Consider the following 25,444-nt stretch of genomic DNA (forward strand, 5'->3'; position numbering starts at 1 on the left):
CCCCCCTATCAGAGCAATCTTGTAATGATTTCCACTTTATCAACACTACCATGCTGATGATTGGCTCAACACTGAGAAAGATAATCACTTCACATAGTCCAGCTCAATTACAATCTACCAAAATGAGTAGATGTTGACCAAATAGTTCACCGTTATGTTAAAAAAAATCAAAATGAATTCGTCCTCAGCTGTCTTGCCGTACAAACTAAACTCTTAAAAATGAATATGCTATGTACTTGAAATGACCGCTTCCCTGAAGAAGCTTCGAAACCTGGCCATGTTGGCAGCAAGTCCTTCTGTTGAAGCTAACTACTACTATTAAAATTTAATTTGGAATTCTTAAAATTTCGACTTTAAAAATGGACCAATGACAATCTGAGGCATTTGACTACCAGTTATGATCTGCAGTTGGAGAAATGCCGTCTCTGATGGTCCACAAAAATACTTTTTAAAAGCTATGAAGTTTTAATGACTGGTCACTGTGGGTATATAAATGATAGTGTTTAAGTTTCTATGCTGCTAGGAATATTTTTCCTGTTGAACTTGCTTCCATTGACATGCGTACAGATGGGTGTGCCAGTGCCAACCTTACCCTAGTGTTCTGTAATGAAATCTTGGCAGTTATAGTATTAGTGCTGAGCACCCAGCATTTGAGTGCCAAGACTGAGAGACCAATGTAGTGACTTGCCCTTCATATGGATGTTGATTGGTGATTATGGGGTATATGTGTGATTATGAGTTTTTGTATATGTGTGTTGTTTGTGAGTTTGTGAATACAGTGCAATCCGCTTAAGTGCAAGGGTCTGGGACCAAAGAAATGCATGCAGTTAACTGGAGCGTTCACTTAACCGTTGTGAGCCAAAGAAGCTTGACATCTGATAAACATACGTACAGTATACAGTCTCCGTTAACTGACATTATGCTTACTTGAAGTAATCAGTTGTAGTCCTCCGTACACTAATGGGTCTGTGAGTTCCATAGACTACGTCTGCCAGACGGTAAAAACTGTCATAGCACTGATATCCAGTGACCTCCAGATAGGACCGCACGGTGTTGAGACTCTCCAGCGCTCTTGCAAAAGTGACAGGTGGAGGTTGTTGAATTTTGTCAGCATGTGCCTCACTGATCATTTCATCCTCTGTTTCATCATCAGCTGTTGTTACCTGCGTGTAGGCGCATATCTCCACATCAGTGCTGTCGTCAGCTGTTTGTAGATCGTAATCAACAGCTACGTAACGATGAAACTCCTCTTCAGTAACACCGGCTGGGATGTCAATAACCTGTTCATCTGACACATTTGCAACAGCTGCATCTGTTTCATCCCTTTCCACATCCTTAACAAACCGTGCCCGCTTGTAGCAGTTGGCAGTGGTTGCCTCTGTAACATGATTCCAGGCTTCTTTCTGCATATGTAGGGAATCCAACAGTGTTAGATTACGAGCCAGTTCAACAGCACGTTTATCCTTGCTAGTCTGGTCATCCATAACGCTCATCAGACGACATAGCACAAGAGCCCGATAATGTTGTTTGAAATTGGCTATTATACCCTGATCCAGAGGTTGGATCAGAGAGGTAGTGTTTGGTGGCAGGAAGACCACCTTGATGTTAGACAGCCTGACATCATCCCTGTGTGCAGCACAATTATCACAAAGCAACAAAATCTGACACATTTGTGTCCGCATTCTAGTGTCTAACTTCTTTAGCCACTGCTTCCAAATTTCCCCAGTCATCCATGAATTTGCGTTAGCCTCGTATGACACAGGAAGTCACTTAACTTTCTTGACGCAATGGGGCTGTTTGCTCTTTCCAATGATGAGGGGTTCCAACTTCTCACTCTCATCCATATTGCAGCAAAGGAGGATCGTCAGTCGGTCCTTCGACGTTTTACCTCCAGTAGTTTCAGCATGTTTGAATTCAAGTGTTCCATCAGGAATCGCTCGCCAGTAGAGACTGTTTTCGTCAGCATTGAAAATGTCACGAGGTGCAAACTCGTTCAAGATGGTAGGAAGAACTGAAACAACCCAATTTTCAGCACCAAAGTCATCAGCGTCTTGTTTCTCACCATGCTCTTTCTTGAATTTTATGTTCCTCTCCTTCCATCTTTCCAACCATCCAACAGTGACTTTGAATTCAGTTAGTCCAAGACTTTCAGCTAGCTGATTAGCTTTCTCCATAAGCAGTGGACCACTGACAGGAAACTGTCTGCTCCTGACTCGAAAAAACCACAGAAGAAGAGCATCTTCTACCTCCTCAGCTTTTCCCGCCCGTTTTCGTTTCTGTTGTAGATTTGTATTGTTTTGCCAGTCTTCCAGAAGCTGGTCTTTCTGCTTCAAGACACGTGAAATTTGACTGGGATTGACACCATATTCTTTAGCAATAGATGCTTGACTTTGTTTTCTAATTTTTTAAGAACTTCTATTCGTTCAGCCAGTGTTAAAGTCTTACAGTTCCGCCGCAACGACGACCCCAGTGTACACTCTTAACAACATTCTTTCACTTATTCTTCCTGTGGCAGTTAAAGGGACGGTAAATTTGAAATTTTGTTGGTTGTCACGCGCAAATCGGCTTCCATATTCCGTGTGCACACTTATGCGGAGTCTTCCCTGCAGAGAAGCGGTCTTAAACTATGCATGTAAGCGAATCTTGCACTTATCAGTGGTGCGCTAAACCGAAGTTTGTCCCCATAGAAATTGATGTCACCAAAAATGGGACTGAAGTACGGCATGCAGTTAGAGCATGCGTTTATCCGACGTGCACTTAAATGGAGTGCACTGTATATGGCAGATGACGTTTAATGTGAGCAAGTGCAAGGTGATACATGTGGGAAAAAAGAACCCGAATTATAGCTACGTCATGCAAGGTTCCACATTAGGAGTTACAGACCAAGAAAGGGATCTGGGTATCGTCGTCGATAATACACTGAAACCTTCTGTTCAGTGTGCTGCTGCGGCTCGGAAAGCGAATAGAATGTTGGGTATTATTAGGAAAGGTATGGAAAACAGGTGTGAGGATGTGATAATGCCGTTATATCGCTCCATGGTGCGACCGCACCTTGAGTATTGTGTTCAATTCTGGTCGCCGCATCTCAAGAAAGATATAGTGGAATTGGAAAAGGTGCAGCGAAGGGTGACTAAAATGATAGCGGGGATGGGACAACTTCCCTATGAAGAAAGACGAAGGAGGCTAGGGCTATTCAGCTTGGAGAAGAGATGGCTGAGGGGAGACATGATAGAGGTATATAAAATAATGAATGGAGTGGAACAGGTGGATGTGAAGCGTCTGTTCACGCTTTCCAAAAATACTAGGACTAGGGGGCATACGATGAAACTACAGTGTAGTAAATTTAAAACAAATCGGAGAAAATGTTTCTTCACCCAATGCGTAATTAAACTCTGGAATTCGTTGCTGGGGAACGTGGTGAAGGCGGTTAGCTTGGCAGAGTTTAAAAAGGGGTTGGACGGTTTCCTAAAGGACAAGTCCATAAACCGCTACTAAATGGACTTGGGAAAGATCCACAGTTCCAGGAATAACATGTATAGAATGTTTGTACGTTTGGGAAGCTTGCCAGGTGCCCTTGGCCTGGATTGGCCGCTGTCGTGGACAGGATGCTGGGCTCGATGGACCCTTGGTCTTTTCCCAGTGTGGCATTACTTATGTACTTAGTTTTGGAGGGGTGGAGCCAGTTTGGGGTAGTTCTGAGGAATGGGTATTTATGGGTAGGGGCAATTGCAGGAATATTTTAGGAGGGTGGGAGAAGTTACAGCCAGGGATAGTTTTGGGGATTGGAAGGGTTGAGAATAGGGGAGAGGAAGTTTGAAAGGATGAATTCCTTAATTCCTATGTTACACTATATGTAAGTTTCTGTGCTTCAGAAGCTGGAACAACTTCTTCCATAGATACACACTGGGCCATTTTTTGAGGGGGCCTTATTTCTCTGGAATCCCCAGTCTGAGCTGACCCATTTTCAAACTTCTTGTGTGTGTGTGTTTTTTTTTTTACTATTTTTTTCTGCATGACAAGTGTCCCGTCCCGGGTCCTTACCGGTGCTCCCGCGGCGGGGAGCGATGATCGCCGGGGGGCGCGGGCTCCAGGGCGGCAGGGACAAGCCGCCGACGGGGCCATCATCACCGCGGGTCGCTCTGAGGCTGGCGACCGGCGGGAGCAAACGCCGGCTTCGGGGAAGGGGAGACGCCGGCCAAGATGGCGGTGCCGGTGTCGTCGTCTCCCCGGCCAGAGCAGCAGCAGGCAAGTCCCGCCCACTCACGCCGGATTGGTGCGTGGTAGGGGAGTCTCCGCCTGGTAGGCAGGACCACCAATCCGGGTGCTCCTTGCCTATCAGGGCCGGCAGGATTGGCTCCCTTCCAGGAAGAGAAGAGATGGGCGGGGGATTTAAACCCCGAAGCAAGAAGGGCCCAGGGCTTCCGTTTCGATTGTCAGAAGCCGACGCCGTGGAGTGCAGAGACTGTGTCCCTTCAGCTAGCCGTCCTTGCTAGCCACCTCCAGAGACTGTGTTCCTTTCAGCTAGCCGTCCTGCTAGCCACCTCCAGAGACTGTGTTCCTTTCAGCTAGCCGTCCTGCTAGCCACCTCCAGAGACTGTGTTCCTTTCAGCTAGCCGTCCTTGCTAGCCACCTCCAGAGACTGTGTTCCTTTCAGCTAGCCGTCCTTGCTAGCCACCTCCAGAGACTGTGTTCTTTTCAGCCAGCCGTCCTTGCTAGCCACCTCCAGAGACTGTGTTCCTTTCAGCTAGCCGTCCTGCTAGCCACCTCCAGAGACTGTGTTCCTTTCAGCTAGCCGTCCTGCTAGCCACCTCCAGAGACTGTGTTCCTTTCAGCTAGCCGTCCTTGCTAGCCACCTCCAGAGACTGTGTTCCTTTCAGCTAGCCGTCCTTGCTAGCCACCTCCAGAGACTGTGTTCTTTTCAGCCAGCCGTCCTTGCTAGCCACCTCCAGAGACTGTGTTCCTTTCAGCTAGCCGTCCTTGCTAGCCACCTCCAGAGATTGTGTTCCTTTCAGCTAGCCGTCCTTGCTAGCCACCTCCAGAGACTGTGTTCCTTTCAGCTAGCCGTCCTTGCTAGCCACCTCCAGAGACTGTGTTCCTTTCAGCTAGCCGTCCTTGCTAGCCACCTCCAGAGACTGTGTTACTTTCAGCTAGCCGTCCTTGCTAGCCACCTTCAGTGATTGTGTTCCCTTCAGCTAGCCGTCTTGCTAGCCACCTCCAGAGACGGTGTTCCTTCAGCTAGCCGTCCTTGCTAGCCACCTTCAGTGATTGTGTTCTCTTCAGCTAGCCGCCCTTGCTAGCCGCCTTCAGAGACTGTGCTTTGGCAGCGCTAGCCGTCCTTGCTAGCGGCTCTGTCGAGACTGTGTTGCTGGCGTCCAGGCCGGCCGTCACCCCGCGGTTCCAGCAGTCCCGCTGGCCGCCTGCAGCTGGGGGCTCAACCCTCGGTGAACGGCGGTCGCCGCGGGTGAAGATCCAGGGTGCGCGGCAGTCCTCTGAGGTCCTACGGGCCTCAGAGAACCTAAGGGCTCACCTCTACCCAGACCGGACAACAAGTTTCATTTTGTTCTATTTAATTTTTACAATATTATTTTTCTCCCAGACAGTTGTACAGAGAGACCCCTTTTCTATAAATATTTCCAACTTGAAGAGATCAAAAGTCATTGATCATCAGATCAGCTAGATTAAAAAGCCCACACTGCTGTTGTTCAAGGTTGTTCATAATTCTTCTAAAAATGTGATCAGAAGGGTTCGAGTACTCTCTCTATCTGACTGTCCAAAGTCTGATAAATCATAGACATCCAGAAATGCCTGTAATTAAGGGAAGATTGGGTTCTGTACACAGTAAATCGGCTCCCAAAGCAGGTTTTTAAACATGGGGACCAAAATCACCTGTTCACCAGGGAATCTGGGTAATCTCCTTAAGGGGGATACAGTTTATCAATTTTGGTAAGTCATTATGCTAATTTGAATGGCATAACTCATAGATCAAGGGGCTCGTCTTGAAAGCACTTACTTACAAAGTTCCATAGGTTATTCTGAGGCTCATTTTTGACCGAGAAAAATGTTCAAAAAGTGTCATAAAGCAGCATTTGGACACATTTCTTCTCAAAACCTCCAAATCGGTATTTCTGAAACCTATTTTGCAGACGTTTATCTATGCAGTTCATCTGCAGTGCATCCAAATTACAAGGGGGTTGTCAGGGGCATTTCGGGAGTGGGATTAGGGCAGGCTTAGAGCGTTCTTAACACTTGAATGTTTTACAGCCATAATGGAACAAAACGAAAACGTCTAGGGCTGAAACTTCAACATTTTGGTCTAGACCTGTTTTTAGAATGAATAAGGCACAAAAAGGTGCCCTAAATGACCAGAAGACCACTGGAGGGAATCAGGGAAGACCCCCCCTCACCCCCAAAAATGTGAATAAAAATAGTACCAGCCTCTATGCCGGCCTCAGATGTTATAGCCAGGTCTATTAGAGCAGCATGTAGGTCCCTGCAGTACTGTAGTAGTCAATGTAGTGCACTGTAGACCGGTGGACCCCTAGCTCATATCTCCCCCTACCTATTTTATACTTGTGGTGGAAACTGTGAGCCCTCCCAAACTCACCAGAAACCCACTGTACCCACAAATAGGTGCCTCCCTTTACCCATAAGGGCTTTTGTAGTGGTATACAGTTGGGGGTAGTGGGTTTTGGATGGGTTTTGGAGAGCTCAGCAGACAAGATAAGGGGGTAACGGTGAGATGTGTACCTGGGAGCATTTATATGAAGTCCACAGCAGTGCCCCGTAGGGTGCCCCGTTGCTCTCCTAGGATGTCTGGTGGACCAGTCTACTAAAAGTGCTGGCACCTCCTACATCCCAATGGCTTGATTTTCTACGTTTTTCATTTATACATATTATTTTCAAAAATAGCCTGAAATGATAAAACTTGTTAAAAACGGTATTTTTCAAAAACATAAAATAAAAATATAGACATTTTGCGTTTTCAAAAATGGCCGTGTTTTCTATTCGGATTTGAGATGTTTAGCGCCAAATTCCAAAGTCCGACTTGGATGTCATATCAAAAATGCCCCTCTACGTAACATTGTAAGTCAAAGTTCTTTGAAAATACACCTCCAAGAGGCCAAGGCTTTAAATTGGATCTGCCCCTTTACCAGTCATTTGGTGAACCTCCCAGTGGAATAACTTCCTTAAATTTTCCTCATTCTCTTTTCATCAGATCAGACTTCCAAAAAATGACAACTCCCTGCCTCAGCCCCTTTTGAATGTACAACACAGCAACACTTTTCCTTCCCAGTTTTCAGATCTTAAAAAAAAAAAAAAAGTAAAGAAATACTGGACCAATTGATCGGAATTTGAAGTTAAATGGGATGTGTCCATTTTGATGTCTGAAGCTTTTAACAACTTATTGAATATGGAGAAAGGTTTGGTCCCCTTTTCCTTTAGGATTCTGATCTGCATAATATTTCTTGGCCAGCTATGTCTTTTTTATGAAATTTAAATCTAGCTTGCCATATTTGTCTGCTTTTCTAAAGCTGGATTTCTATTTCCAGCTTCTCTCCAGGGTTCTACATTCCTTCTTAGGCTTTTTCAGATTACTGACATACCGAGCAGCTATTCTATACAATGCATGGGGAGACGGAAGATTTTCAAGTATTGAGAAATTTAAACAGAGACTAAGAGAATGTGGCAGAGAGAGAGAGAGATTTCCAGTTGTTTTGGGTGCCAATGGCTTCATCAAAAAGAATTTCCAAATGCACTTTGATAAGTTTCCTATATATATTGCATCCTTTGAACTCGAGAAGGAAGCTCTTTTTGGTACAATGCAGATATTAAGATCAGCACTAACAGAAAACTTGAGAGCCTGGGATCAGCCTCAGTGTGACATGGCAAGCAGGAAGTTGCATCAGAAGGGACAGGACAGGCCAGAGGGAAAGCTCCAGAACAGGCTGCAGGCAGCGAGTGAGTATCACTAGTACTGCCGGGACAGAGAAGATGTGATTTAAGGTACACCCAGGGGAGGAGGGACAGAGAGAGGGAATTGAAAAAGGGGGAGCTATTGAACTGCATGCAAGGCAGGGAGGGAGAGATGGCTGGCGAATTGGAAGAAGAGAAGGATGAAGAGAAATGGACCTGGAGGGAGAGAGATATACTGCATATGGGGAGGGGGGGAGGAGAGAGAGAATGGCCCTGGGGGTGGTGAGGAGAGAGAGATGCTGAACAACTGGAGGGAGGGAAGGAAGAGAGAGGGAGAGATGTTGGATTCAGATTGGTGGAGGGAGGAAGTGAAGAAATATGGAGATAATGGACCTGGGGGTGAAGGGGGGAGAAAGAATGAGAGGTATTGGACCTCGGGGGAGGATAGGAGAGAAGGAAGAGGGAGAGATAGACCTAGAGTGGAGGGGAGGGTGGGAAAGAGGAAGGGGAGAGATATTAGACCTTGGCAGGGCTGACTCAAGAGGTTGTAGTGCCCTGAGCCAGCTTTTACTTTGGTGCCCCCCCCCCCCCCAATCTTGAGGCCAATGAGCTATGCAGATATCAAGACTCAGTGGCAACTCAAGGCAATCTGTTGTCTTAGATAATGGATGAACTGTCATATACACATACACTGAGTGGATGTTAAAGAGTAGGAGTGAAATCTTAATCTCCCTCTTTTTACCACATCTACCTACAGCTTTTCATCTTTCCCTTACCCCAGCTCTACATTCCCTACCTTTGTCTTCTTCCCTAGCCTTCCAGTAGCTTCCCCCTCCCTCATATCCAGGATCTCTCCCCCTCTCTCTAGAATCTCCCCACATACTCTCCTCTATCCAGCATCTTCCTTGTCTTACGCAGTGTGTGTCTCTCTATCTCCCTAACCTCCCTGTACCCAGCATCTCTATCTGTTCAAAATCTCTCTCTCTTCCCACAACTTCCGTCCAGCATCTTCCTATCTCTCCCTGTATCCATTTTCTCACCCTGTGTCCAGGATCTGCGTTCCATCTCTCTATGCCCCCAATCCAGCATCTCCTCTGTCTCTCAATTCCCACTTCCTGTGTCCAGTATCTGTACTCTTTCCCTATCTCTTCTCATGTCCAGCATTTTCTATTTTCCTATGCCCCATGTCCAAAATTTCCACTTGTGTCTCTATATTTCCCTCCATGTCCAGCATATCTCCTTTTCCCTATGCTTTCCAGTGTGCAGTATCTCCCTTCCATCTCCCTAGGTACCATTTCTCCTTTTCCCCCTGTGTTCAACATCTCCCCTCCATCTCCCCATGTATTCCCATGTCCAGAATCTCCTCTCCATCTGCCGATTTCTACCTCCCATGTTTCCACCATTTGCACTCCCTCTCACGATCTTTCCTCATATCCAGTATTTGTACACACTCCCCATCTATCCCCGTGACCAGTATCTGCAGCCTCTCCCCATCTCTCTTCATTTCCAGTATCTGCTCTCTTTCCCCTTGTCCAGCATCAGTACTTTTTTCCTACCTCTCTTCATGTCCTGCATCTGCACTCTGACCATCTTATCCCATAACTGGCATCCATACCTTTTACCCATTTCTCCCCATGACCGGCATCTGCATCCTCTTCCCATCTCTCTTCATTTCCAGTATCTGCTCTCTTTCCCCTTGTCCAGCATCAGTACTTTTTCCCTACCTCTCTTCATGTCCAGCATCTGCACCCTCTCTCCATCTCTCTTCATGTCCTGCATCTGCACTCTGACCATCTTATCCCATAACTGGCATCCATACCTTTTACCCATTTCTCCCCATGACCGGCATCTGCATCCTCTTCCCATCTCTCTTCATTTCCAGTATCTGCTCTCTTTCCCCTTGTCCAGCATCAGTACTTTTTCCCTACCTCTCTTCATGTCCAGTATCTACAGCCTCTCCCCATCTCTCTTCATGTCCTGCATCTGCACTCTGACCATCTTATCCCATAACTGGCATCCATACCTTTTACCCATTTCTCTCCATGACCGGCATCTGCATCCTCTTCCCATCTCTCTTCATTTCCAGTATCTGCTCTCTTTCCCCTTGTCCAGCATCAGTACTTTTTCCCTACCTCTCTTCATGTCCAGTATCTACAGCCTCTCCCCATCTCTCTTCATGTCCTACATCTGCACTCTGACCATCTTATCCCATAACTGGCATCCATACCTTTTACCCATTTCTCCCCATGACCGGCATCTGCATCCTCTTCCCATCTCTCTTCATTTCCAGTATCTGCTCTCTTTCCCCTTGTCCAGCATCAGTACTTTTTCCCTACCTCTCTTCATGTCCAGCATCTGCACCCTCTCCCCATCTCTCTTCATGTCCTGCATCTGCACTCTGACCATCTTATCCCATATCTGGCATCCATACCTTTTACCCATTTCTCCCCATGACCGGCATCTGCATCCTCTTCCCATCTCTCTTCATTTCCAGTATCTGCTCTCTTTCCCCTTGTCCAGCATCAGTACTTTTTCCCTACCTCTCTTCATGTCCAGTATCTACAGCCTCTCCCCATCTCTCTTCATGTCCTGCATCTGCACTCTGACCATCTTATCCCATAACTGGCATCCATACCTTTTACCCATTTCTCCCCATGACCGGCATCTGCATCCTCTTCCCATCTCTCTTCATTTCCAGTATCTGCTCTCTTTCCCCTTGTCCAGCATCAGTACTTTTTCCCTACCTCTCTTCATGTCCAGCATCTGCACCCTCTCCCCATCTCTCTTCATGTCCTGCATCTGCACTCTGACCATCTTATCCCATAACTGGCATCCATACCTTTTACCCATTTCTCCCCATGACCGGCATCTGCATCCTCTTCCCATCTCTCTTCATTTCCAGTATCTGCTCTCTTTCCCCTTGTCCAGCATCAGTACTTTTTCCCTACCTCTCTTCATGTCCAGCATCTGCACCCTCTCCCCATCTCTCTTCATGTCCTGCATCTGCACTCTGACCATCTTATCCCATAACTGGCATCCATACCTTTTACCCATTTCTCCCCATGACCGGCATCTGCATCCTCTTCCCATCTCTCTTCATTTCCAGTATCTGCTCTCTTTCCCCTTGTCCAGCATCAGTACTTTTTCCCTACCTCTCTTCATGTCCAGCATCTGCACCCTCTCCCCATCTCTCTTCATGTCCTGCATCTGCACTCTGACCATCTTATCCCATAACTGGCATCCATACCTTTTACCCATTTCTCCCCATGACCGGCATCTGCATCCTCTTCCCATCTCTCTTCATTTCCAGTATCTGCTCTCTTTCCCCTTGTCCAGCATCAGTACTTTTTCCCTACCTCTCTTCATGTCCAGCATCTGCACCCTCTCCCCATCTCTCTTCATGTCCTGCATCTGCACTCTGACCATCTTATCCCATAACTGGCATCCATACCTTTTACCCATTTCTCCCCATGACCGGCATCTGCATCCTCTTCCCATCTCTCTTCATTTCCAGTATCTGCTCTCTTTCCCCTTGTCCAGCATCAGTACTTTTTCCCTACCTCTCTTCATGTCCAGTATCTACAGCCTCTCCCCATCTCTCTTCATGTCCTGCATCTGCACTCTGACCATCTTATCCCATAACTGGCATCCATACCTTTTACCCATTTCTCCCCATGACCGGCATCTGCATCCTCTTCCCATCTCTCTTCATTTCCAGTATCTGCTCTCTTTCCCCTTGTCCAGCATCAGTACTTTTTCCCTACCTCTCTTCATGTCCAGCATCTGCACCCTCTCCCCATCTCTCTTCATGTCCTGCATCTGCACTCTGACCATCTTATCCCATAACTGGCATCCATACCTTTTACCCATTTCTCCCCATGACCGGCATCTGCATCCTCTTCCCATCTCTCTTCATTTCCAGTATCTGCTCTCTTTCCCCTTGTCCAGCATCAGTACTTTTTCCCTACCTCTCTTCATGTCCAGTATCTACAGCCTCTCCCCATCTCTCTTCATGTCCTGCATCTGCACTCTGACCATCTTATCCCATAACTGGCATCCATACCTTTACCCATTTCTCCCCATGACCGGCATCTGCATCCTCTTCCCATCTCTCTTCATTTCCAGTATCTGCTCTCTTTCCCCTTGTCCAGCATCAGTACTTTTTCCCTACCTCTCTTCATGTCCAGTATCTACAGCCTCTCCCCATCTCTCTTCATGTCCTGCATCTGCACTCTGACCATCTTATCCCATAACTGGCATCCATACCTTTTACCCATTTCTCCCCATGACCGGCATCTGCATCCTCTTCCCATCTCTCTTCATTTCCAGTATCTGCTCTCTTTCCCCTTGTCCAGCATCAGTACTTTTTCCCTACCTCTCTTCATGTCCAGCATCTGCACCCTCTCCCCATCTCTCTTCATGTCCTGCATCTGCACTCTGACCATCTTATCCCATAACTGGCATCCATACCTTTTACCCATTTCTCCCCATGACCGGCATCTGCATCCTCTTCCCATCTCTCTTCATTTCCAGTATCTGCTCTCTTTCCCCTTGTCCAGCATCAGTACTTTTTCCCTACCTCTCTTCATGTCCAGTATCTACAGCCTCTCCCCATCTCTCTTCATGTCCTGCATCTGCACTCTGACCATCTTATCCCATAACTGGCATCCATACCTTTTACCCATTTCTCCCCATGACCGGCATCTGCATCCTCTTCCCATCTCTCTTCATTTCCAGTATCTGCTCTCTTTCCCCTTGTCCAGCATCAGTACTTTTTCCCTACCTCTCTTCATGTCCAGCATCTGCACCCTCTCTCCATCTCTTCCCATTTTGGACAGCTGCACTTTCTTCCCATTTCTCTCTATGTCCTGCTTCAGCACCGTCTACCCATCTCTCCCTTGTCCAGAGATCACGTTACTCCCTCTTTGAATATTTAGCATCTGCCCTTGATCCCCCCCCCTGCTTCCAGGGCTGTCAAAACCGCCACTACCACCTCCACAGAGCCCCCACCCCCACCATGTTCAGGACCGTCAACAGCCCCCCTCCGAAGCTTCTGGGGCCATCAACAACCCCCCATCTTGCTGCTTCTGAAGCTACAAACCCCTCCTTCCCTTATCTTCCCAAGTCTACTGCTGCTCTCCACATATTAAAATGTAAGCGCAGAGCCTCTCGGATTCCATAGCACTTCTAACACCTGGCCAATCCGGATCCCTCTCACGTGACCCTTTCAGAGGGGGTGGGACTAGCCGGGTGTTAGAAGCGTGCTGGAGTCAGAGGCGCCAAGCTTATGTTTTCTTTTTCTTGTGTGAAGTGAAGCAGCAAATGCTGGAAGAGGTAGGTAGGGGAGGCAGAGACAGCCCCTGAGGCAGTATGGGGGGAGGGGTGGAGGTAGCCCTGGAAGCAGCGGGGGGGGAGGCAGGGGGGAAGGGTGGAGATGGCCCCAGAAGTATTGGTGGGAGAGAGATGCAAGCTGTAGCTGTGGTAAGGGGATGGAGACGTTGCTGCTAGCCAAGAGATGGCCACTGAAGGGACATGAGTGAGGCAGGCTTTTGGCACCTCTGACCAGGGGCGTATCTGTGTGGGGCCACAGGGGCCTGGGCCCCCGCAGATTTCACCCTGGACCCCCCTACCACAGACCCTCTCCACCTCCCCCTCCCGCCCGCCACCAACCCGTCGCCGATCTTTGCTGGCGGGGGACCCCAAGCCCCCGCCAGCCGAAGTCCTCTCTTCCGTGCAGGATGCAAGTTTCAACGCTTCCTGTTCTTCTGAGTCTGACGTCCTGCACGTACAACGTGCAGAACGTCAGACTCAGAATTTGGAATTCAGTCTGACGTCCTGCGCGTTGTACGTGCAGGACGTCAGACTCAGAAGAACAGGAAGCGTTGAAACTTGCAGCGGCGCAGCCTGCATGGAAGAGAGGACCTCGGCTGGCGGGGGGTTGGGGTCCCCCGCCAGCAAAGGTAAGTGACAGCAGCGGGGGAGGGTGTCATTGGTGGCGAGGGGGGGGGTCCGGAAATGGCGGGGGGGGGATCGGTGGCGCTGGGGGGAGGGGCCTAAAATGTGCCCCCTCCCTCTGGCTCTGGCCCCCCCTACCGCCCGAGTCCAGATACGCCCCTGCCTCTGACGCTTGGTGCCCTGAGCCATTGCTCACCTAGGCTATGCCTTGAGTTGACCCTGGACCTGGGGTCATTTAATCATGCTATTGATCATGATTAAAATTTTTAATCAGACTGCAGCCCTATCAGAAGTTGTTATCCTGATGCTGAGCGACCAGTTTCCCTTGCTAGTTTCGCATTTGGGGGAAAGAAGCAAAAACCACTGGGAGATTAAGGGGATAATCCCTCCCTAAACCCTGTAGTGAAGGTGCTGCTCAAGCAGCTGTTTCCCAAATCCTAAATGTTTAGTAGCAGGTGTACCTCCGAACTTTGATCCCCTTCTGAAATAGGGAATAAATGACTTCAAATTTGCACCTAATATGGATATTGTAACACTGCAGGGAATATGTTCAGGGTTCAGCACTATGGTCCACTACAAAGAATGACACTGGATGTTAGCGATTGGGTGTGCTGCAAGGAATGCAACCAGACATCAGTATAGGGATATGTGTCGAGGAATGCAACCATGCATCCGTATAGGGATATGTGTCGAGGAATGCAACCGTGCATCCGTATAGGGATATGTGTCGAGGAATGCAACCGTGCATCCGTATAGGGATATGTGTCGAGGAATGCAACCGTGCATCCGTATAGGGATATACTGCAGGGAATGCAACCAGGCATGCAGGGCTGGGATACACTGCAAGGAATACAACCAGGCAGCAGTACAGGGATATACTGCAGAGAATGCAGTCAGGCATCAGTACAGGGATTATACTGCAGGGAATGCAACCAGGCGTGCAGGACTGGGATATGCTGTGGGGAATGCAAGCAGGCAGCAGTATAGGGATATACTGCGGGAAATGGAACCAGGCTTCAGTACAGGGATATAAAGCAAGGTCTGCAACTAGGCAGCAGTGCAGGGATATACTGCAAGGAGGGGCTACAAGGCATTGATGCAGGGATATACTGCAGGGAAAGCAGCAGTGCAGGGATATAATGCAAGGAATGCAACCATGCATCGGTATAGGAATATACTACAGGAAATGCAACCAGGTAGCAATGCAGAGATATACTTCAAGGAATGTTATCAGGCAGCAGCACAGGGATGTACTGCAAGGAATGTAGCCAGGTAGCAGTAGTCCACTGCAGGGAATGCATCAGGTGTTTGCAGGGATATGGATGTTGAAGCGTGTGAAACCCTATCTTCCCCTAAAACCTTCTGCAATTTGGTCCAATCCACTGAACTTACCCACGTTGACTACTGCAATAGTATTTTTATTGGATGCAAGGCCCAAGTCCTGAAAAAAATCCAAACTGCCCAAAACACGGCAGCCCGACTTATTTTTGATAAGTCGCGGTTTGAGAGCGCAGCATCTCTCCGTTTAAAACTTCATTGGCTCCCTGTTATGGAACAAATAAATGTCAAAGTCCACACGATGATTCATAAGATTATCTACGAAGAATCCCCAGCCTACATGTACAACCTGATTGACTTTCCAGCCAGGAATCGCTCTAGATCTTCTCGAACGTATCTAAACTTACATCTTCCCAACTGTAAAGGAATCAAGTACAAAACATATTATGCATCCAAGTTCTCCATTATAGGCAGCAAGCTCTGGAACGCCTTACCAAGATCGATTTGAATAGTCAATAACCATTTACCCTTCCGGAAGCTGCTCAAAACTCACCTTTTCAAGCAAGCCTACACATATGACTTGACTTAAATTAGGAATCCATCTGCGACACCCGGATCTGACTATTTGAAATATGTTTACTCATTTATCCTTTTTGAATTCATCCCTCTTCTGACCATCATTATACACTATTCCTTAATTACAACACATTATCCCAATTTACACCCTCTTCCCGCTCCCTACATCTACCACCTTCCTCCCTTATCCTTTTTTATTGTCCACCTCTTTATATGCTATATTTAGCTGTTTTATCCATTTTATGTTATCTTGTAAACCTGTTATATTATGTAAGCCGCATTGAGCCTGCTAACAAGTGGGAAAGCGCGGGGTATAAATCAGTGGCCTAGCCACAGGTGGGCCGGGGCCCACCCATTTTGGACTCGGGCCCACCCAAAATTGTGACACTCTTGCTGTAGCTGGTGGGGATTCCCAAACCTTGCCAGCTGAAGATTTTCTGTCCTTGGGCAGTCCCCACTCTTCCAAATGTCGGTGAGCAGCGCTTGCCTTGAACTGAGGCTGAGACTGGCCCTTCTGCACACGCTCAGTTTTCGCACAAGCAAAAGCACTGAGCATGCACGGCCTGCCAGCAACAGCATCAATTTGAAGCAAGTGCTGCTGGCTGACATTTGGAAGAGTGTTGGCTGCTTGAGGAGGAGGAAATCTTCAGTTGCCAAGGTTTGGGAATCCCCGCCAGCTCAAGTACTTAATATTTGGGGTTTTTGGGCAGGGAGGGGTGGAGAGAGGAGCAAATGGTGGGGGGGGGGGGGGATGAATTCCATGCCCACTCACCTTAGGCTCAGGCCCACCCACAATTGGCCATCTGCCTACGCCCCTGGTATAAATGTTACAATACAATACTACAGGAGGTGCAGATGAGTGTTAGTGACGAAATATACTGTGTCTGTATCTGTTTTTACTGCAGGGTATAGTTGTAGTTCATAGTTTTTCTTGGTGACTGACTAAAGATCAGTGGAGAAAATGATATCCTATGTCTGTTGGAGGGTGGAGGGAGGAGGGGTAAGAAGAGAGATGCTGTACATAGCTCCCGTATAAGAAACACATTTTATTTATTTATTTTTGTTAACATTTGTACCCCACGCTATCCCACTCATGGCAGGCTCAATGCGGCTTACATGGGGCAATGGAGGGTTAAGTGACTTGCCCAGAGTCACAAGGAGCTGCCTGTGCCGGGAATCGAACTCAGTTCCCCAGGACCAAAGTCCACCACCCTAACCACTAGGCCACTCCTCCACTGTTGCTACTATTTGAGATTCTACATGGAATGTTGCTATTCCACTAGCAACATTCCATGTAGAAGTCAGCCCTTGCAGATCACCAATGTGGCCGCGCAGGCTTCTGCTTCTATGAGTCTGACATCCTGCACATACGTGCAGGACGTCAGACTCACAGAAACAGAAGCCTGCGCAGCCTTCTACATGGAATGTTGCTAGTGGAATAGCAACATTCCATGTAGAATTTCCAATAGTAGCAACATTCCATGTAGAATCTCCAATAGTTTGCGTGTAGAATCTCCAATATCAACATTCCATGTAGAATCTCCAATAGTAGCAACATTCCATGTAGAATCTCCAATAGTATCTATTTTATTTTTGTTACATTTGTACCCTGCGCTTTCCCACTCATGGCAGGCTCAATGCGGCTTACATGGGGCAATGGAGGGTTAAGTGACTTGCCCAGAGTCACAAGGAGCTGCCTGTGCCGGGAATCGAACTCAGTTCCTCAGTTCCCCAGGACCAAAGTCCACCACCCTAACCACTAGGCCACTCCTCCACTCCACTATGAGAAGGCATAAGAAAATATAGGCTGTGTGTGATGGTCCATGATATGAGCTCTATCAGAACATTCAGGACGAGCAGCAGTGTCCGATAACATCCTGATAAAGTGCCATGTTAAAAGAGGTGAAAAAGAAAGATAAAGAGTAGTAGATAAACTAAAGTTGAATCGTGAAGTCCTGGTCTCTAACACAGTTTCTCTTTTTTGATCATGTTTTCAGTGTTTAAGTCCTTGGACATGTCTCGTTCTGTGTCAGTCACTGCAGCTGGCCAGTGCCGCCTGGCACCCCTCATTCAGGTCATCCTCGACTGCAGCCACCTATATGACTACACGGTGAAGCTTCTCTTCAAATTGCACTCCTGTAAGTACAACTTCACAAGGTGCTGTTCTGCCGGCTCCTCTAGAGCTGCATGCCAATTCAACTGTTCAATTCAAACTCCAGACAGCACGAAATACGGCAGCCAGACTCATATTTGACCAAATGAAATATGAAAACGCCAGTCCCCTACGAGAAAAACTACATTGGTCTGGGAAAGAAAAAACGTATGGTGTGTCTGTGTAAAATACCTTTTTTAGCAGTTTTAGTGTTGGTTTTTCACCTAATCCACAAGGCTATTTGACTTCAGACAACACTAGACCCCTGACGCAGGCCTTACGGCCGAAACACGTCACGTGTCGGGTCAGTTGTGCCATTGTGAATAAAGACCTTGTTCAGGAAGACACTCATTGTGAGAGGACTTTTTGTTGGATCCACTGTTTGTTTTACCCTATTGGTTTTCCTGTGGAGAGCTCACCTTCTGTGGGTGTTTGCTCCATTAAGAGAGCGCATTGCTTTCAAAGTTTGCACCATTGTTCATAAGATCATACACGGTGAAGACCTTATCGACCTACCAACCAGGAACTGTAACAGCTCATCTCGTACATTCCTGAATCTCCACTATCCCAACTGTAAGGGACTGAAATATAAACTAACATTCGCATCTAGCTTTTCCTACATATGCATGCAAATCTGGAATAAATAATCAAAATCCATAAAAATAACCCACAACTTAGTGAATTTCCGTAAATTATTGAAAACCTATTTAAGAAAGCATACAATAATTGTCCATCCTAAATGCCAATTAACAATTGTATCTATGCAAATGTATTCATTAAGCCTTAATTGTTTTTTTGCTAAAGTATCTTGATTTGTAGGTTTAATGTTCCTAATTGTTCAAGTTAATTTTTTACGAATGAAATTAACCTCATACCTTTCAATTACTACTACTACTATTACTACTTAACATTTCTAAAGCGCTACTAGGGTTACGCAGCGCTGTACAGTTTAACATAGAAGGACAGTCCCTGCTCAAGGAGCTTACAATCTAAAGGACAAATGTACAGTCAGTCAAATAGGGGCAGTCTAGATTTCATGAATAGGTATAAAGGTTAGGTGCCGAAGGCAACATTGAAGAGGTGGGCTTTGAGCAAGGATTTGAAGATGGGTAGGGGGGAGCTTGGTGCAAGGGCTCAGGAAGTTTATTCCAAGCATAGGGTGAGGCGAGGCAGAAAGGGCGGAGCCTGGAGTTGGCAGCCGAGTTTTGAATAGATTTAAGGGTGGGGAGACAGATGGTTTAGTTGGAGACCTGTGAGAAGCAAGTTGCAATAGCCTTAAGCGAGAGGTGATAAGAGTGTGGATAAGGGTTTTGGTAGTGTGCTCAGAAAGGAAGGGACACATTTTGATGGTGTTATAGAGAAACAAATGACAGGTTTGAGCAGTCTGTTGGATACGTGCAGAGAAAGGGAGAGAGAAGTCAAAGATGACCACAAGGTTACAAGCTGATGAGACAGGGAGGATGAGAATGTTATCCACAGAAATAGAGAATGAGGGAAAGGAGAGGTGGGTTTAGAGGGAAAGATAAGAAGCTCAGTCTTGGCCATGCTCAGTTTCAGATGAGACATCCAGGGAACATTGTCAGATAGGCAAGCTGAGATTTGGGCCTGGGTTCCTGCTGAAATCTCTGATGAGGAGATGTAGATTTGGGAGTCGTCAGCATAAAGGTGATGCTGAAAACTTTGGGAGGAGATCAGAGCACCAAGGGAATAAGTATAGATAGAGAAAGGAAGAGGTCCCAAGACAGAGCACTGAGGTACACTGACTGATAGTGGGATAGAAGTGGAGGAGGATCCACAGAGCATACACTTAAAAATTTTCTTCCATCACATAAGACAGAACAGAGCCTCAAAATCCAAGTGAGGACAGCGTATCAAGGAGTAGGTGGTGATCAACAGTGTCAAAAGCAGCAGATAGATCGAGAAGAATGAGGATAGGATAGAGGCCCTTGGATCTGGCCACGAACAAGTTGATGGAGATTTAGCAAGGGCTGTTTCTGTTGAATGTAGAGGGCAAAATCCGGATTGTAGTGATTCAAAAATAGCTTGAGATGAAAGAAAGTCAAGACAACTGCAGTGAACAGCACATTTAAGTAGTTTGGATAAGAAAAGGAGGAGGAAAATGGGACGATAGTTGAAAGGGCAGGTTGGGTCCACTTAAGCCACATCCAAATTTTGGACTGACCTGGTCCTATCTGGCTAACGCTAGTGTAGTTTGGGAGTGGAGCCGAGGGAACCAGATGATGTCTGGTTATTGCTGATACTCAGCGCCAATAACCAACAGGGATGGCCAAATTTCAAGGAAGTGGAGGAGTGGCTTAGTGGTTAGAGCACTGGTCTTGCAATCCAGAGGTGGCCAGTTCAAATCCCACTGCTGCTACTTGTGATCCAGATTTGCATGCATATGTAGGAAAAGCTAGATGTGTATGTTAGTTTATATTTCAGTCCCTTACAGTTGGGATAGTGGAGATTCAGGAACGTACAAGATGAGCTGTTAGAGTTCCTGGTTGGTAGGTCGATAAGGTCTTCACCGTGTATGATCTTATGAACAATGGTGCAAACTTTGAAAGCAATGCGCTCTATTAATGGAGGCCAATGTAGTTTTTCTCGTAGTTTTTCTCTTGGAGACTGTCATCTCTGCTTGTGTTTCCAACTTGTTAAAGTTAAAACTTTAACAGCTTCCTCCATTCAGAGTACTGGTTACCACTTGTAGATTAAGTCTCTGATATTTAAACACAGTGGTCAGCACTGGCTAATACCTAGATATCAGTGTTGAATGTCCAGATACAGACTGAGCACTATTCTAACCACTGCCCATATCCAGATAACTGGGGGGGGGGGGGGGGGGGGGGGCAGTTCAGGATGTCCAAAATATTTGAAAGAAGGACATCCACGCCTTTGCTATGCCTCCACTGACAAACACACACCTCCCCCCCAGGGACCTGCATACTGCTGCGATGGACCTGAGTATGATATTTGAGGCTGGCAAAAAAAAGTTTTTAAAGTTGTTTTTTTCAGGGTGGGAGGGGGTTAGTCACCACTGGGGGAGTCAGGGGAGGTCATCCCCGATTCCCTCCGGTGGTCATCTGGTCAGTTCGGGCACCTTTTTGAGGCTTGGTCGTAAGAAAAAATGGATCAAGTAAAGTCACCCAAGTGCTCGTCAGGGACACCCTTCTTTTTTCCATTATCGCTCGAGGACACCCATCTGTTAGGCACACCCCAGTCCCGCCTTCACTACACCTCTGACACGCCCCCGGGAACTTTGGTCGTCCCCGCGACGGGAAGCAGTTGGGGACGCCCAAAATTGGCTTTCGATTATGCCGATTTGGGCGACCCTGAGAGAAGGACGCCCATCTCCCGATTTGTGTCGAAAGATGGGCGCCCTTCTCTTTTGAAAATAAGCCTGATAGTATACTACTTACAATGTCAACCCAATACGTAATAGCATAGGGTATAAGCAAAGATAGAACATATAGATAGATAAGGGAGTAAGAATAGTTAGCAAGTAAGCTCCTTCGAGTAGGGACTGCCCTTCTTTGTTAAACTGTACAGCGCTGTGTAACCCTAGTAGCGCTCTAGAAATGTTAAGTAGTAGTAGTAGAACATATACCCTGTTTCCCCGAAAGTAAGACATCCCCCGAAAATAAGACCTAGTAGAGGTTTTCCTGAATTGGTAGATATAAGGCCTCCCCCGAAAGTAAGACCTAGCAAATTTTTGTTTGAAAGCAGGGCCGCCGAGAGCCAGACAAGGCCGCCCCCCCCCCACCCCCACCCGAGGTCGCCGGGCCACCCCCCTTCACTCACCCTCCGTCGCTCCCGGAACTAACCTTAAATGCCTCCCAGTCCTTTCAGCTTCGCAGCAAGCAGCAGCAGGGCAGACCTCTCCTTCCTTCTGTGCCCCGCCCTCGCGGACGTTACGTCAGGCGAGGGTGGGACACGGAAGGAAGGAGTGGCCTGCCCTGCTGCTGCTTGCTGCAAAGGTCCAACCCCGATGTTTCCCCGAAAAATAAGAAAGCCCCTGAAAATAAGACCTAGCACATTTTGGGGGGCAAAAATTAATATAAGACAGTGTCTTATTTTCGGGGAAACACGGTAGATAGATAAGAGACTAAGAATAGCAAGTAAGGTGACTAATTTAAAGAAAGTCTGCCCTCTTGCTTTCTAATATCTGTTTCTAAGAAACCCTTTCTTTTCTTGTCATATAAACAAAGGATGGGTCATAGGCAGTGTTCCCTGTAAACTGTGTGAGAGTCCTCCAACTGCATTGCAGTTAATGGGAGTGATTTAATATGGTGTTTTCAATCTGTAGGGACAGGCAGGTCCTCTGGAGTCCTGCAAAAATTGCCCGTCCCTCACTATTGAAAATGTGATAGTGAAACAGCAGCCCCCCACTGGCAGAAATATAGGTGGAGGACTCTTGCACAGCTTGTAGAGAGCATTGGTCATAAGGTTCTTCCAAATCAGTGGGACTTACTTTTCATCTTCCTCCTTTTTTGTGTGATCATTTCTGTCCAATCATCACTAGCAGCCATGGGGCCGATATTCAGTGGGGAAATTCCCAGATTTTCAGCAGCACAAAACTGAATATTTCTGTGGAGCCTGGGTGGAACTGAGATTTACTACTACTACTAAACATTTCTAGATCGCTACTAGGGTTACGCAGCGCTGTACAATTTAACAAAGAGAGACAGTCCCTGCTCAAAGAGCTTACAATCTAATAGACAAGTGAACGGTTGGTCCGATAGGGGCAGTCAAATTGAGGCAGTCTGGATTCACTGAACGGTAAGGGTTAGGTGCCGAACGCAGCATTGAAGAGGTGGGCTTTAAGCAAAGACTTGAAGACGGGCAGGGAGGGGGCTTGGCGTAAGGGTTCAGGAAGGTTGTTCCAAGCATAGGGTGAGGCCAGGCAGAATGAGCGGAGCCTGGCAATATTCCGTCCACTAATCATGTAAATGCCCACATAGAGTTAGGACAACAAACAGGCTGTCCTGGGTAGTTATCCGGGTACCAGTCTGAATATCGTCCGGCAATCAGATGTTCAGTGCCAGTGCTCGGATGAGGCCTTAAAATCGCTTATCGCCATAGTCTGAACACCAGTTCCCCATTTCTAAAGGTGACCTTTTTCTTTTGATTTATTGTTAAGGTTCTTTTGCTTTCTTTGCTCCCAGGGTTTATTGACCCATTCGTGTAAGCTTCCATGACATTCATCTCTCTTGAGTTTATCATGTAGAACAGTGGCGTAGCCAGACAGCCAATTTTGGGTGGGCCTGAGCCCAAATTGGATGGGCACAACATTTTTTTCTGCCCCTGTCCTACTCCCACATGTCACCCTCTCTCTTACTTCTATGTCCAACATTTTTTCTCTCTCTCTTCTTCTGCATCTCTCCCTCCCATCCCATGTCCAACTTTCTCCCTCACTCCTTACCCCCCTGTGCAGCAACTCTCGAAGAACTTCTGCCTGAAATTCTTCTCCCCACTGCTGCCTCGGTCCCTGCAGTATTCTTTTTTTTCGCTACGATTCACAGAGGCCGCTCCGCTCCCCACTGCAGCGTCCATCCGGCCCTCTATGATGCACTTCCTGTTTTCGTAGGGCCGAATGGACGCTGCAGTGGGGAGCGGAGCGGCCTCTGTGAATCGTAGCGCTGCTGGTCACGGGCGAAAAAAAAGAATACTGCAGGGACCGAGGCAGCTGCGGGGAGAAGAATTTCAGGCAGGCAACACTCCCGGCAGCGATGTTGTTGGGTTGGGGCGGGCCTAGAGCAAAAGTGGGTGGGCCTGGGCCCGTCCAGGCCCACCCGTAGCTACGCCCCTGATGTAGAATTATTTTTTTTTTTTCTTTCAGCCTCAGGGTGAAAATACGGCCATATTGGATTTTAATTAAGGTCATTTATTAAGATTGTTTATGGATTTTTTTAAAATTGTATTTTTCAATTTATTGTCTTGTGGGTTATCAATTTATTTACCCATTTACTTTTAACGTTCTTGCTTTGTGTAGTTTTACTTCTGTACTCTCACCCCCCCCTCCCCCCCCCCCCCCCCCTTTTGTAAACCCTTGCCAACTCCTTCTTGTTGTTGTTCTGCTCTGTGATAGTTACTTCAACTTGGTTTTTCTCAGGTCTCCCAGCTGACACCCTACAAGGCCACAGAGACCGATTCCAGGAACAGTTCAGAAAGTAAGAAAAACGGATGAATAAGGCGGGCAAGAGGGCTGCAGATGAGTCGGGTGATGGATGAATGATAAGATGATGCTCAATATGTGCTCAAAAAACTCATTTATTGACTGTTAATTTTGCCTCATGACATCTTTACTTCAACTGCTCAAGCTTCAGCCTTACTGGATGAGAGCATAAAGGGCGGGGTAGGAAAGCATAAATGTATTTGAGAAGAAAAGGAGTGAGTAAAAAAAAGTAAAAATGAAAGAAGAATAGAGTCACAGAAGAAAAGCAGGGAGAAGAAAAAAAAAGGGCGGGAACAGAGACCTCAGTTATTGCTTATTCATGATTTTCATGACAAGTTTCCCTGGTTGCCCAGTGGCCTTTTCCCTCCAACACATGGGCACAGGAGGTTGGAAGTCCGTTGGATCTCTAGCCCTCTAACCTTCCTGACACCAAAAAAGCTGTCCCTGGTGGACCAGTGGGCATCCCCACCCCCATGTGCCCCTGGTAGTGTTGCACCCCTCCCCTCTGTACCTTGTAATGATGGAGGAGGGAGTAGTACTTCCTCTTCCTTCCATCGCTGTCTCCAAAATGGCTGCACCTTACCCAGTGCATGCTGGGAAGGGCTTCCCTACCATATAAGGGAGATAGTAGGGAAGCCCACCCAGTGCGCCACCATTTTGGAGGTGGTGCTGGAAGGAGGAGGGAGTGCTACTCCCTCCTCCGTCATTTCAAAGTACTGGGAGGTTCGGAGGGGTGCTAGACCACTAGGGTGGGTGGAGGTGCCCACTGGGCCACCATGGACAGCTTTTTTGTTTTCAGGGGGGTTATGGGGGGGGGGGCTAGAGATCCACTGGACCTCCAGCACCCAGTGTCAGGAGGTTGGGAGAAGGCCACCAGGACAACTTGTCTTGTGTGTGTGTGTGTTGGGGGGGGGGGGGGGGGGGGATAGTGTGGCTGGAACTCCACCAGACCTCCAGCCCCTTGCATTGGTATATTTGAAAGGTCCGGGCTTTTTTTTTTTTTTTTTTTTGACAGCCCAGACCTGTCAAACAACTTCTGCAGGAGCAGGCACAATCCTCCTGCAGAAGTACCCCAATGATCAGAGCTAATAGCGCACCTAAATTTGTATGCTGTTAGCTCTGATTATCAGGGCTTTATTTCCCCACACTGTTCTGGTGCTAATTTTACAGCAGTGTTTGGAACAGTGTGGGGAAATTGATCATTGTGGCCTGTGTGCGATTTCTGCAGGATTTGTGCTGGTGTTTTATAGAAACACATAGGTGCACACCCAAGCAGTAACCTTGATCTTAAGTGCCACTGCCTGGAGAAATTTCCTACAGAAAATTATTTGTCAAAATAATTATGTCTACAAAAAGAAAAACAGGTCTGAAACTCCAGCGTGGCATATTTTTAT

At 47.2% G+C, this 25,444-nt stretch overlaps 1 protein-coding gene across 2 annotated transcripts in view; it reads left to right on the forward strand.

Annotated features, from left to right (window-relative positions):
• Positions 1–25,444, forward strand: part of HIP1 (huntingtin interacting protein 1) — a 320,025-nt gene that overhangs the window by 137,272 nt on the left and 157,309 nt on the right. For both annotated transcript variants that reach the window (XM_030222554.1, XM_030222555.1), the window contains exons 8-9: positions 17,721–17,861; positions 23,988–24,045. In XM_030222554.1, coding sequence (XP_030078414.1) covers positions 17,721–17,861; positions 23,988–24,045 — 199 coding nt within the window. The remainder of the gene's footprint in view (positions 1–17,720; positions 17,862–23,987; positions 24,046–25,444) is intronic.

The sequence above is a fragment of the Microcaecilia unicolor genome, chromosome 13 (genome assembly GCF_901765095.1).
Source record: "Microcaecilia unicolor chromosome 13, aMicUni1.1, whole genome shotgun sequence".
In the NCBI taxonomy this organism is placed as follows: Eukaryota; Metazoa; Chordata; class Amphibia; order Gymnophiona; family Siphonopidae; genus Microcaecilia; species Microcaecilia unicolor.